Source organism: Triticum aestivum, chromosome 7D (genome assembly GCF_018294505.1).
Source record: "Triticum aestivum cultivar Chinese Spring chromosome 7D, IWGSC CS RefSeq v2.1, whole genome shotgun sequence".
Classification (NCBI taxonomy): domain Eukaryota; kingdom Viridiplantae; phylum Streptophyta; class Magnoliopsida; order Poales; family Poaceae; genus Triticum; species Triticum aestivum.
The window spans coordinates 142,905,956-142,919,666 of record NC_057814.1 but is presented as its reverse complement, the minus strand read 5'-3'; the positions used below and the strand labels follow the sequence as shown (position 1 = coordinate 142,919,666).

Here is a 13,711-nt window from a genome sequence, read left to right as displayed (position 1 = left end):
TCTAGGACTTATACTTGAATATGTTGTAGACTTTAGATTCCGGCTTACTGAACTGAGCCGGCCGTACATAGATAGATACGTTCAATATGCATTAGCCCCCAAGTGCCAAGTGTCTTTGCTTGGAAAGCGCTTGGGACTTTATAGGATGACTGTTAATAACCCGGAAATATATGCAGGCTGTTGGCAAGAGATTAGAGTCAGACCTGGCGGATCTCAAGAGCCGGCTGAAGGCACAAGAGATGGAGACCCGGAAGGCAAATGCCAAGTTTGTCTCCAGCATCGCCGCTCAGGAAAAGTTGAAGACTGAATTCGACGCTGAGCGGAAGGCCTGGGCTGAGGAGAAAACTGCACTGGTGACCCGGGCAGAACAGGCGGAGAAGGCCCTTATTGAGAAGACCGCTGAGCTCTCCGGTCTAAAGCGCCAAGTGTCCCAAATGGTAGCTGCCATCTTCGGTAAGTCGCCTCACCGGCTTTCATTTACATTGGAATGTTTACATCTCTTAACTCATCCTTACCACCGGGTCATCTGATGTTGTTAAACAGGTTCCAGAAGTGCCAACTTGAACCAGAGCGTGGTCACCAAGTTAAAGGCCGTGTACACCCTGGTGGAACAGCTCTACACCGGGTCACAGCGGGCTTTAGCTGTGGTGGCCCTGTCGAATGAAGTGCCGACTCATCTGGCCGAAGTCCTGCGCCGGCTCGCAGTTCTGCCGCAGCGGATCCAGGAGCTACGACGAGCATCCGCGAGATCCGGAGCAATCGCCGCACTGAGCCGGGCCAAAGCCTTCTTGCCGGAGCTAGACCCGGCAGACATCGCCCTGGGTTATCCCAGCCTGAAAGAAGATGGCTCAGCGTTCGACCAGAAGGACTTCGCGGCTTGTGTGAAAGCTGTGCGCCCGGTGGCCACCATCATCGGGAACGACACCGATTTAACCAAGTATCAGCCGGGATACAACGCGGAGAATCAGAGGATTCCAACCCCTCGCTATGAAGCCATCAATCTGATTCCTCCGGCTCGCCAGCACACCTTTGCCCCGGAGATTAACCCGGACGGGTTAATTGATGAAGAAGCTCAGTTCGAAGCTCTCAGCGGCATCAACTGGAAGTCGTCGACCTTCGAAGCCTTGGGATCAGCCGAAGCAGAAGATGAGCCGGGGACTTCAACTCAGCAGGCGTCATAAACCGGCTAGCGGCTCACCAAACAACGCCCATCCTTGAAACTTATGAAAGATTTTTGTAATAGAGTAGGTGCAACAATTTATCTCTGCCGTGCCATCGTGCATGTAATGAATGCTGAAATCCTTTGAAGTCATTCTTTTGATGCTCCTCCGGGTCGGAATTATCCCTTTGTCCTTCTCAACCTTAAAAAGTGCCTTTAAATATCTGCATAGAAAGGCAAATTACAAGTCGCAAAGCGGCTTACCGCCCTGAGAATCAGGTGTTTGAGATGGATAACCCGGGATACGAACCAAAAAAAGATCGGTCCTTAACTATACTCGAACATAGCTGTGATGACACACTTAACAGCCTGTAAGCATACTTCCGGGTTAAATAGCCCGGGTAGCACGGTTGGTACCTTAACTCGAATTTATTTGTCTTGATGACATCCATGATGCTCAACTAACAAGATAAACCAAAATTAAGCCGGCAAGTGAAACCCGGCAGTACATACTTTGACATGATCAAAGCAAGTTTGTGGTAAAACATAAAAACTTAAGGGCTTCCGGTTCGAATACGACCAGAAACTCGGTCCAAAGGGGTTAAGCTAAGATTCGGATACGATCATATAGCCCCCAGTGGGTTTGGCGATGCCAATCAAGAGGGTATCGACAGCTATGTTCTCTTTGGTTCGAATACGACCCATGTTTGAACAGGAAGCCCCCAAGTGATTCTGAAAATTTGTTTAACGACGCTGATTCGAATACGATCCACGTCGGTTCTCAGAGGGGTTACACTATGATTCAAATATGACCAGAGGCAACTTCCCAATGAGCTCGGCATTTTGCCAATCAAATGGGTATCGACAGCTATGTTCTCTTTGGTTCGAATACGACCCATGTTTGAACAGGAAGCCCCCAAGCGACTTTACTGCTTACAGCTAGATTCGAAGATGATCATAAGCCGGATCTTCTGTAAGTCAGCATGTAACAACACACATTTTTGGAAGAGAGCAAAGGACAGAGGTCCTGCTTTATTGCTTTATCATAATATATACATGGCTGAGATAAATATGTACATCACAAGAGTCGGAAGCTTAAGTGTAGTAAGGCCGAAGCTGAGCTATGTTCCACGGCCGACGGGTCTCCTCCTCAGATTTACGTGAGTCCTTATGCTCCCGGATATCAATGAGGTAATATGACCCGTTGTGCAAGTTCTTACTGACCACAAAAGGCCCTTCCCAAGGTGGGGATAACTTGTGTGCATCTGTTTGATCCTGGATGAGCCGGAGCACCAGGTCGCCCTCCTGGAAGACCCGGGATTTGACCCGGCGGCTATGATAACGGCGCAGGTCTTGTTGGTAAATCGCTGAACGGGCGGCTGCCACATCACGTTGTTCGTCCAGCAAGTCCAGAGCATCTCGGCGCGCCTGTTCATTATCCGTCTCAACATAAGCCGCCACACGAGGTGAATCATGACGGATGTCGCTGGGGAGAACTGCTTCTGCTCCATAAACCATGAAGAAAGGCGTGAAGCCTGTAGACCTGTTAGGAGTAGTGTTGATGCTCCATAAAACGGAGGGCAACTCCTCCACCCAACAACCTGGCGTCCGTTTCAAAGGGACCAAGAGCCGGGGTTTAATGCCCTTCAGAATCTCCTGGTTAGCTCTCTCAGCTTGACCATTGGATTGGGGGTGTGCCACTGAAGAGACATCAAGCCGGATATGCTCTTTTGACAAAACTCCTCCATAGCGCCTTTGGACAGATTAGTGCCGTTGTCTGTTATGATGCTGTGTGGAAAGCCGAAGCGGAAGATCACCTTTTTCATAAATTGAACCGCCGTGGCTGCATCGCACTTGCTAACTGGCTCAGCTTCCACCCACTTCGTGAATTTGTCCACTGCCACCAAGAGGTGGGTCTTCTTATCCTTGGACCGTTTAAAAGGCCCGACCATATCAAGCCCCCAGACCGCAAAGGGCCAAGTGATCGGGATCATCCTCAATTCCTGAGCCGGCACATGAGCCCGTCGGGAGAACCTTTGGCAGCCATCACATTTACTGACCAAGTCCTCTGCATCAGCGTGAGCCGTCAGCCAATAAAAACCATGACGGAAAGCCTTGGCCACAAGAGATTTTGAACCGGCATGATGGCCACAATCCCCTTCATGGATCTCGCGCAAGATCTCTTGACCTTCCTCAGGGGAGATACAACGCTGGAATGCCCCTGAAACACTGCGATGATGCAACTCGCCATCGATAACAATCATTGACTTAGCCCGCCGGGTTATTTGCCTGGCCAGAATTTCATCCCCAGGCACCTCTCCCCGGGTTATATAAGCCAGATATGGCATTGTCCAGTCTGGTGTGATATGAAGAGCCGCCACCAGTCGTGCCTCCGGGTCAGGGATAGCCAAGTCCTCCTCTGTAGGCAACTTAACCGAAGGGTTATATAGGACATCCAGGAAAGTGTTAGGCGGCACCGGCTTTCGCTGAGAGCCGAGCCGGCTTAAAGCATCAGCCGCCTCATTCTTCCTGCGGTCAATGTGCTCCACTTGATATCCCTGAAAGTGCCCGGCAATGGCATCAACCTTGCGGCGATAAGCCGCCATTAGAGGATCCTTAGAATCCCAGGTGCCTGATACTTGTTGAGCCACCAAGTCTGAGTCACCAAAACACCTCAGCCGGCTTAAGCTCATCTCCTTAGCCACCCGAAGACCGTGGAGCAAAGCCTCGTACTCAGCCGCATTATTAGTGCAAGGAAACATCAACCGTAGCACATAATGGAACTTGTCACCTTTAGGGGAAGCCAAGACCACACCAGCCCCCGAGCCCTCCAGCTGCCTGGACCCATCAAAGTGAATAGTCCAAAAAGTGTTATCCGGCTTTTGCTCGGGTACTTGTGACTCTGTCCAATCATTGATGAAATCTATCAAGGCCTGAGACTTAACAGCAGTGCGTGGCACATATTTGAGGTCATGAGGTCCAAGTTCTATAGCCCACTTAGCAATTCTCCCTGTAGCCTCTCTGTTCTGGATAATATCACCGAGAGGGGCGGAACTGACCACAGTGATGGGATGACCTTGAAAGTAATGCTTAAGCTTCCGGCTCGCCATAAATACCCCATATACGAGCTTCTGCCAATGCGGATACCGCTGCTTGGACTCAATGAGCACCTCACTGACATAATAAACCGGCCGCTGAACCGGATGCTCCTTACCTGCCTCCTTGCGCTCCACCACAATAGCCACGCTGACAGCTCGTGCGTTTGCCGCTACATACAGTAGCAAGGGCTCCTTATCAACCGGAGCAGCAAGGACGGGGGGCTCTGCCAGTTGCTTTTTCAAATCCTCGAAGGCGGTATTAGCTGCATCATTCCAGACAAAGTTATCAGTTTTCTTCATCAATTGATACAAGGGCATAGCCTTCTCACCCAAACGGCTTATAAACCGGCTTAACGCAGCGATGCGACCCGCCAAACGCTGAACGTCATTTATACATGCCGGCTGAGCTAGAGAAGTGATAGCTTTGATCTTCTCTGGGTTAGCCTCAATGCCCCTGTCAGAAACCAAGAAGCCCAATAGTTTGCCTGCAGGAACACCAAAAACACATTTGGCCGGGTTAAGCATCATCTTATAGACCCGGAGATTGTCGAAGGTTTCCCTTAAGTCATCTATCAGGGTTTCCTCCTTGATGGATTTAACCACAATGTCGTCCACGTAAGCGTGAACATTGCGCCCGATCTGCTTATGAAGGCAATTCTGCACACAACGCTGGTAAGTCGCCTGTGCACACTTGAGTCCAAAGGGCATAGACACATAGCAGAAGGCTCCAAAGGGAGTGATGAACGCCGTCTTCTCCTGGTCCTTGACTGCCATCTTAATCTGATGATACCCGGAATAAGCATCCAAGAAACTTAAGCGTGCACAACCTGCCGTGGCGTCAATGATTTGATCGATACGGGGGAGAGCAAAAGGATCAGCCGGACACGCCTTGTTCAAGTCCGTGTAGTCCACACACATCCGCCAGGTGCCGTTCTTTTTAAGTACGAGCACCGGGTTAGCCAACCACTCTGGGTGAAAAACCTCAACAATGAACCCGGCCGCCAAAAGCCGGGCCACTTCTTCACCAATAGCCTTCCGCCTCTCTTCGTTAAACCGTCGAAGGAACTGTCTGACTGGCTTAAATTTTGGATCCACATTGAGAGTGTGCTCAGCGAGTTCTCTAGGTACACCTGGCATGTCAGAAGGTTTCCATGCAAAGATGTCCCTATTCTCACGGATGAACTCGATGAGCGCGCCTTCCTATTTCGGGTCCAGATTTGCACTGATGCTGAACTGCTGAGACGAGTCACCTGGAACAAAATCAACAAGTTTAGTCTCATCGGCTGATTTAAACTTCATTGCTGGTTCATTCTCCGTGGTTGGCTTTTTCAGAGAGGTCATATCTGTTGGGTCAACATTGTCTTTATAAAATTTCAACTCTTCTGTGGCACAAACAGACTCTGCATAAGCCGCGTCACCTTCCTCACACTCCAGAGCCACCTTCCGGCTGCCGTGAACTGTAATGGTCCCATTGTGACCCGGCATCTTGAGCTGTAAGTACACATAACACGGCCGTGCCATGAATTTGGCGTAAGCCGGCCGTCCGAATATAGCATGGTATGGACTTCTTATCTTGACCACCTCAAAGGTCAACTTCTCCACCCTGTAGTTGTTTTCATCACCAAAAGCCACTTCCAATTCGATCTTGCCGACTGGATAAGCCGACTTACCGGGTACCACACCATGGAAGATAGTATTTGACTGGCTGAGGTTCTTATCAACTAGCCCCATACGACGGAAAGTCTCATAATAGAGGATGTTGATACTGCTGCCTCCATCCATGAGTACCTTTGTGAACTTATAGCCTCCCACCTGAGGAGCCACTACTAGGGCCAGGTGGCCCAGGTTATCCACCCGGGGAGGGTGATCCTCCCTACTCCACACTATGGGCTGCTCCGACCACCGTAAGTAGCGTGGAACCGCCGGCTCAACAGAATTAACAGCCCTCTTGTGAAGCTTCTCGTCTCGTTTGCACAAACTAGTGGTGAACACGTGATACTGTCCACCGCTAAGTTGCTTCGGGTTGGTCTGATAACCCCCCTGTTGCTGTTGATGACCCTGACCAGACTGTTGATTGAAGCCCCCTTGACCGTTCTGAGGACCGGAATTTGACCCGCCACCCGGGCCATGAGAGCCGCCAGCGCCGGAGCCGCCTGCGCCTGGGCCGCCGCCCGGGCCATTGTAGTTTTTAAAGGCCTTCATGATAGCACAATCCTTCCACAGATGAGTCGCTGGCTTCTCTCTAGAGCCGTGTCTCGGACAAGGTTCATTCAACAGCTGCTCCAGAGAAGGTCCTGACCCGCCGCCTCGGGGAGGGGGCCTCCCCTTGCGTCGCTGGTTGTTGCCTTGGGTGTTGGCTACGAACTCCAGGCTGCCATCGGCCTTGCGCTTGCCTCCTCCTTGATTCCCCGGGTTAAACTGAGGGCCCTTGCCGTTGCCGTTCTTCTTTCCCTTCCCTGTCCTTTCATCATCTGAAGGGGGATCCTTGGTACCATCGGAATCAGCGTATTTGACAAGAGCCGCCATTAGTGTACCCATATCCGTGCAGTCACGTTTAAGCCGCCCAAGCTTCATCTTTAGGGGCACAAAACGACAGTTCTGTTCTAACATCAAGACTGCAGAGCCGGCGTCCATCTTATCTGATGAATGTATGATCTCCTTGACCCGGCGAACCCAATGGGTCGTGGACTCACCCTCCTGCTGCTTACAGTTAGTCAAATCCACAATTGACATAGACTGCCTACAGGTATCCTTGAAGTTTTGAATGAACCGGGCCTTCAGCTCAGTCCAAGACCCAATGGAGTTCGGTGGCAGCCCTTTTAACCACGTGCGGGCAGTTCCATCTAACATCATGGTGAAATATTTGGCCATGGCCGCCTCGCTGACCTCTAGCAGTTCCATGGCCATCTCATAACTCTCAATCCAGGCCGCAGGCTGTAAGTCAGCTGTATAGTTAGGCACCTTCCTAGGGCCCTTGAAATCCTTAGGTAAACGTTCATTACGGATGGCCGGCACCAAACAAGGGACACCCCCGGTCCTGGTAGAAATACCCACATCAACGGACGCCGTTGGATAAGCCGGGGGGGTCTGATAAGCCGTCAATTGCGGCACCTGCTCCGCCTCTTGCCGTGCTTGGTCTGCGGCGTAGAAGGTTCCAACATGAGCCGGGCCATGGCGTCGGACATTACTTGAGCCGGTCGCCGAGACCATGTGCCGACTGTAGCTCGGGCTCTGGCCTGGGCGAGGAGTTGAGTGGATCCTGTCCCGGCTGTAGGAGTACGCCTCTTGCTGCGCTAGGGCCGTCTGCAGGAGTTCCCTGACCCGGCGGGTTTCCACGGCTGCCGGAGAATTGCCGTCAACGGGAAGAGCCGCCAGTCGTGCTGCCGCTGCTACCATGTTCTCCAGCGGGTTATCGTAATGACCCGGGGGTATTGGCACATACTGAGGCGGGGAAGGGGCGCCTGGGGAGGCCCCATTACTAGTGGCTGAATAAGGGGTCCCGACCCGGGCGCAATGACCCCTGGTGGGTTACTGGATCACGCACCCGGCGTGTTGAATAGATTGCGCGGATCGTAAACCGGCGGGAGTCGAGATTGGGCCTTCTGATGCCTCCTTCTCATGACCTCGTTGGCCGCGTTCTGATCCATCGTGAGTTGGAAGGACTGCGCCTGAATCAACTGAGCCCGGGCGTCGAGAGCCGCCCGCTCCGCCGCCAGCCTGATCCCTTCTGCTGCAAGATCCTCTTTTGCTTTCATCAGATCCAATTTTAACTGTGCCACCTCCGCGTCATGCTGGGCTTGATCTGCCGGGTCAACCGTGGCAGTTAACAGGGCCGTCATCTTATCTGTGAGATCCATCAGCACCTGAGCCGGGGAAGGCTCCGGATTTTCTGATCCGGTAGCGGGGTTCTGAACAGGCTGCGCACCAGCCATAAAAACTCCAACCTGACTTGGCGGCTCAAAAAGGTCCGGAATACTGTTGCCATCGGAATAACTCATGAGCCTGCCATCTTGAAGTTGGTACAACGAGTTTGACTCATCAGCGGCCGACTCGCCGTCAGAGCCGGCGGCCGCCTCATCCCCAGACCCAGATGGATCGGAGGGCCTTCCATGGATGCATCCCACAAAAGCGCGTTTTAAGGCAGGCCGGGCCCGGGCGGATCGGGCGCGCTGAGCCGTTTCGATGAGATCGGCGCAGAGACCCGGCTCGGGGCCCGGCTCACCAATCTTGCCAATGAAGACATGAATTCCGCCAAAGGGGACCCGGTACCCGTACTCCACTGAGCCGGCGTCGGGGCCCCAGTCCGCGTCGTCGATGTAGAGCCTGCCGCGACGACTCTTGGTCATCCGGCCCACAGCGTATCCCTTGAGCCCTTCGAAGCTGCCCTTCAAGAACTCAAATCCACCGAGCGCTCGCCCCACGGTGGGCGCCAACTGTCGTGGAATTGTCACGGCAGATGTCCTTGGGCTAGGACTTAGTCGTGGAGCCATCGCAACTAGGAAGCTTGAAGGGGTTATGCGGGACAAGGAACACGAGGGTTTATACTGGTTCGGCCCCTTACGGTGAAGGTAAAAGCCTACGTCCAGTTCGAGGTGTTATTGATTAGGGTTACGATCGCCAGGGAACTAAACACTTATCCCGGCTCTCGGAGAGATTGTTGTCGTCCCCAAACCGCTGCCGGGTCGTCCCTTTATATAGGGAGGCTGACGCCCAGCAGCCCTTAGAGTCCCGAGCCGGCTCATAAGAGTGTCCGGCTCGGGCTCTAAAACAATACTTGCCTTACACTACAAGTCTACTATAACAATGATTGTAACTACGGGCTTTAAGCCATATCCGGGTCTCAGCCCATCTCTGGCCCATTATCCTGAAACTTAGCTCCGGGCTTCTGGTAATGATCCTTGGAGTAACCCGGCCCTCCTGGCGAGTGACCCCCAGGTCCATATCCTCAACAAAACCCCTGGGGGTAACCCTAGATCAGAAGTTCCGCCGCCGCAAGCCTCTGTAGCCACGAAAAACCAATTTAGACCCCGTTTCGGCACTCCGACGGAGGGGGAAATCATCACTGGTGGCCATCTTCATCATCCCGGCAGCCACCATGATGAGGAGGGAGTAGTCCACCCTCGGAGCTAAGGGTTTGTACTAGTAGCTATGTGTTTAACCTCACTCTCTCGTGTTCTTGAGATGTCACGATCTTGATGTATCATGGGTTTTGTTAATATAGTCGGATCATATGGTGTTTTCCCCTCTCTATCTTGTTGTGATGAAATGAGTTTTTCCTTTGAGATTTCGTTTTATCGGATATAATGCTTTTATGGACTTGAGAACACTTGATGTATGTCTTGCTATGAATACCCGTGGTGACAATGGGGTATCATATCGATTCACTTGATATGTGTTTTGGCACTCAACTCGTGGATTCCCGAGGTGACATTTGGGCAATCTACGCATAGGGGTTGATGCACATTCTTGTCTTTGTTTCCCCGATAGAAATCTTGGGGCACTCTTTGAGATATTTTGTGTTGGATTGAGTATTATGAATCTGAAATTATTTGGTGTTATTTTAGTATGAACTCTTGGATAGATCGATTGGAAAGAATAGCTTCGAGGTGGTTTCGTACCCTACAAACGATTTCTTCTTATGTTCTCCGCTAGATAGGAACTTTGGATTGATTCTTTATCGCACGTTGAGGGATGGTTATATGTTCCAATTATATTAGCATTGATGAGAGATTGCACTAGCGAAAGTACGGACTCTAGGCCTCATTTTCAAGCATTGCAATCCCGTTTGTGCTCACTTTTGTTACTTGCTATCTTGCTGTTTTTTATTGTTTCTATTACAAAAATCAATATCTACTATCATTACTATACTTGTATCACCATCTCTTCGTCGAACTAGTGCACCTATACAAATTACCATTGTATTTGGTGTGTTGGGGACACAAGAGACTTTTTATTATTTGGTTGCATGGTTGTTTGAGAGAGACCATCTTCATCCTACACCTCCCACGGATTGATAAACCTTAGGTCATCCACTTGAGGGAAAATTGCTACTATCCTACAAAACTCTGCGCTTGGAGGCCCAACACAAGTCTACAAGAATAAAGTTGCATAGTAGACATCACGCATGCACAGGGAGCGCGAGGAGGAGGAGCGCCGCCAGAAGGAGGAGGAGCGCGCTCGCCTCGCCACAATGTCGCCGCCGCCGCAGATGCCGGAGAATTCAACCCTGGCGGCCTATCAAGCCGCCAGGGCTGGGCTTGGCCGCCCCCCGTCTTCATCGACCTCACCGGCGGTGATAACGACGGCAAGGGCGAGGGCAAGGTGGACGACTAGGGCAGCGTGCAAGCTGTTTTTTATGTTTAATTACTGTTTAAAAGGACTTTGACCGGCCACTTATGTTTAATTATATTTTTCTAAATTTTATTTCGATCATGCGGGAAAAAATGGGTATGCCTTCTATTAGACACATCTATGAACTCAAATCAAAAAACGGATGCGCACGTCCGTTTGGCCGGCCTAAACAGATAAAGGGTGCATCCGTTTAAGTGGGCAGTTGCTCTAAGGGTTTGCACAAAATTCGAAGGGATTTGTCACGGTCACGGCGCTAGTTTAAAAAAGAAGGTCTACGACCTGCAGAAGCAAGGACGCGATCACGCGAGCGTTACAGTGCTGTGCAAGGCAAAGTCACTGCAGCGTATAGTCCCGTTACACGCTGGCCCGCCATGGCCAGAAGAGCTGTGGTCAACAGTGAGCCAGTGAGGTTCAGCAATCAAGACACCCAACAACACCGAGTGAGCTTTAACTGCGCTCCACCGCTCCATCTTGAGCTGAAACAGAGAGCTGTCTTTTCTGTTGGGGTTGGACGATTCGCTGCATTTGTGCCGCCGCCATGGCCCCGCGCAGCGGCGAGCGAAGCTAAGCTCGGTAAGGCAAGCTCGTCTTCTACCCGTGCCTTTTTTTTCTCCGCTTCTTTGTTTCATTTCGTCATTGTTTTCTTGTCAAAGGCTCACAGCAGCATCCATGCTCGGCGGCGAAGACCGGATCAGCGCTCTGCCGGACGGCGTTCTCCAGCACGTCCTCGGCTTCCTGCCGGCGCGTGACGCCGTCCAGACGAGCGTGCTCGCCGGTCGCTGGCGCCACGCGTGGAGATCCATCCGTCGCCTGCACCTCAGCCCCGACGATGGGTGGGACAGCGACAAGCCCGAACATCTCAAGGATTTCTTCGACGCTCTGCTGTCCCCCGGCGACCATGACTCGATTCTGGAGGAGGCCAAGCTGGACTTCGATGATTGGTCGAAGATTACGCGCACGCCGAAGCTTGGATCCGACGAATTTTGTCCGGCCAAGCTCAGGTGCTCGATGTCTCCTTCGCCATGCTGGAAAACCCTCCTCTGGTCTCCCGGCATCTGAGAAAATTGGAGTTCACCGAGATGGTTTTAGAAGGAGATGTTCTTGACTTCGCAAGCTGCCCAGCACTGGAGGATCTTAAGATGGCAGATTGCAGATTACATCTTGACAAGATCTCGTCCCAGTCTGTGAAGCGTCTCAACATCGACAGCTGCTACTTCTTCTGTGACTGTCGGCCTAGTATATCAATGCATAGTCTCGTTTGGCTGCTACTTGATTCTTGTATAGTTCCTTTTCTTGAAAGCATGCCTTCACTGGAAACAGCATTTGTGAAGCCTGCAGCATACTCGAGAGATTGCTGCATAAGAGGTGCTTTTAAGGAATGCTGTGGCATTTGTGCAGAATGTACTGGTGATGGTGACCATGGCAGCCGCTGCGTGCTTCTCGGAGGTTTGTCCAGTGCTATACATTTGGAGCTGGTAGCTGAACCTGGAATGGTATTACTTGGAACTCCCATCTTTACTCTCAGTTTAAAAGTGTTATTTTCTTTCATCCCCTAGGTTCTTTTGAAGATTCTATGTCCATATTTAGATACAAACGACTTAACAATTATATTTACATGGATTGCCAGAAGATAGGCTTCTAAATTGTGTTCTTTTTTTTCATTTAAACATGTGAATTAGTTGGCCTCGGAATACAAGTGTTAAGTGGATATTTATATAGAACTCTAGCCATACATGGTCAATATGTGAATTATTTGTCTGTAATTGTATAGAAACTTGCTGAATATAGCATGTGCTTTATATGGATGTCCTGCATTACATTCTCATGGTGTGACTTTTCAAATGCCTATCCAAACCTGCTATGCACTCACTTTCCAGTGAATTGCCCCTTTATGCCTAAAGTATGAATTGTTCATACTTTCACCAGCTTTATTTGGAAGGGATTTGAGGTGGTGTCCTACATTTAGTAACTTGAAGACATTGTTGCTCAATGAGTGGTGTGTGGCTACTGACTTCCGTGCACTACTTTGCATTCTCGAGCATTCACCTGTTCTTGAGAAGCTCATTCTTCGACTATCTAAGGTATATGCTTCCTGAATCTATAAGAGATATGTTATTCAAGTTACGGTGCATAATCGACTGCTTCTTTTGAATATACGTATGTACGTGTATTCATCGATCTTAATGGACACCTTTTTTATGCAGTGTCGGTTGATCTTTATTCACATTTCTGTTATGCATCATTGCTCAGATCTTGATGATTCTTTTTTGTTCACTACAGAGACGGGAGTTTATTACTGTGCTGAGCTATCCATTGGAAAAATTACCTGCAATATCCAAACATCTTAATATTGTGGAAATCAGATGTGGAGATGTTGATGGGAGGGTTTGCAGGATTTTAAAGTTGTTGAGTCGTTTTGTCAGTGCCATGCAGATTAACATCAAACTGGTTGCGCAACTATCCACATGTAAGTTAACTAGCAGCACATATTTTTGTACTTGTGCCGGTCAGTTTAGACATTCTTACTGTGATGGGGCGAAAATGGTGGATGTAATAGCTAGGGAAGTAGTCATTATGTGATCAGTCAAAGTTTTGTCTCAATCACATATCCACAACATTGGCATAATTAGATAAGCTACAGATATTATGCATTCTGTAACTAAATTACACTCGTCAATTTTTTGCGCAATGTTTTCTCGAGATGACATCACACTCAACTGATCCTACCTTGTCTGGTATATGTACAGGCTTTAGTTTCGAGACATGGCTTTGGCACTTTCCGGCCAATGATGATGATGAATGCAATATAATTGTGCAAGGCTAAAGTCTGGTCTTTTGTCTCTGCAAGTGCAACGTTGCACTGTTTTCAATCTTAGAAGAGGCCTCTTAGAAACAGCATGGAATGAGCTGTACAGCTTGTTTGCGCTATCTCAGCTAGTTGGACCTGGTTTATCATCGTGATGTGTCGTGTTCTTTTGGTTAGATGCAAATGTTCCGCTGTCTGTGGTTTGCCTTTACTTTCAGTGTAGTTCCCTGACCCATAAACATATTATATCGTTTCAAATGCATCAACTTGTTTGTGCTATCTTTGCAAATGTGTACC

At 50.0% G+C, this 13,711-nt stretch overlaps 1 protein-coding gene across 1 annotated transcript; it reads left to right on the top strand.

Moving 5' to 3' along the window:
* The first annotated feature begins 11,023 nt into the window (after window positions 1-11,023).
* On the top strand, window positions 11,024-13,693 carry LOC123170976 (uncharacterized). The gene is made up of 6 exons (XM_044588665.1): window positions 11,024-11,181; window positions 11,262-11,665; window positions 11,893-12,101; window positions 12,501-12,689; window positions 12,889-13,075; window positions 13,356-13,693. The coding sequence occupies exons 2-6, from the start codon at window positions 11,278-11,280 to the stop codon at window positions 13,430-13,432; spliced, it is 1,050 nt and encodes a 349-aa protein (XP_044444600.1). The 5' UTR covers window positions 11,024-11,181; window positions 11,262-11,277; the 3' UTR covers window positions 13,433-13,693.
* The last annotated feature ends 18 nt before the right edge of the window (window positions 13,694-13,711 follow it).

Coding starts and splice junctions, on each gene's coding strand:
- LOC123170976 (XM_044588665.1), top strand. CDS start 11,278: ATGCTCGGCGGCGAAGACCGGATCAGCGCTCTGCCGGACGGCGTTCTC. Junction 11,666..11,892: donor CCTCTGGTCTCCCGGCATCT/GAGAAAATTGGA, acceptor ATTCTTGTATAG/TTCCTTTTCTTGAAAGCATG. Junction 12,690..12,888: donor TCATTCTTCGACTATCTAAG/GTATATGCTTCC, acceptor TGTTCACTACAG/AGACGGGAGTTTATTACTGT.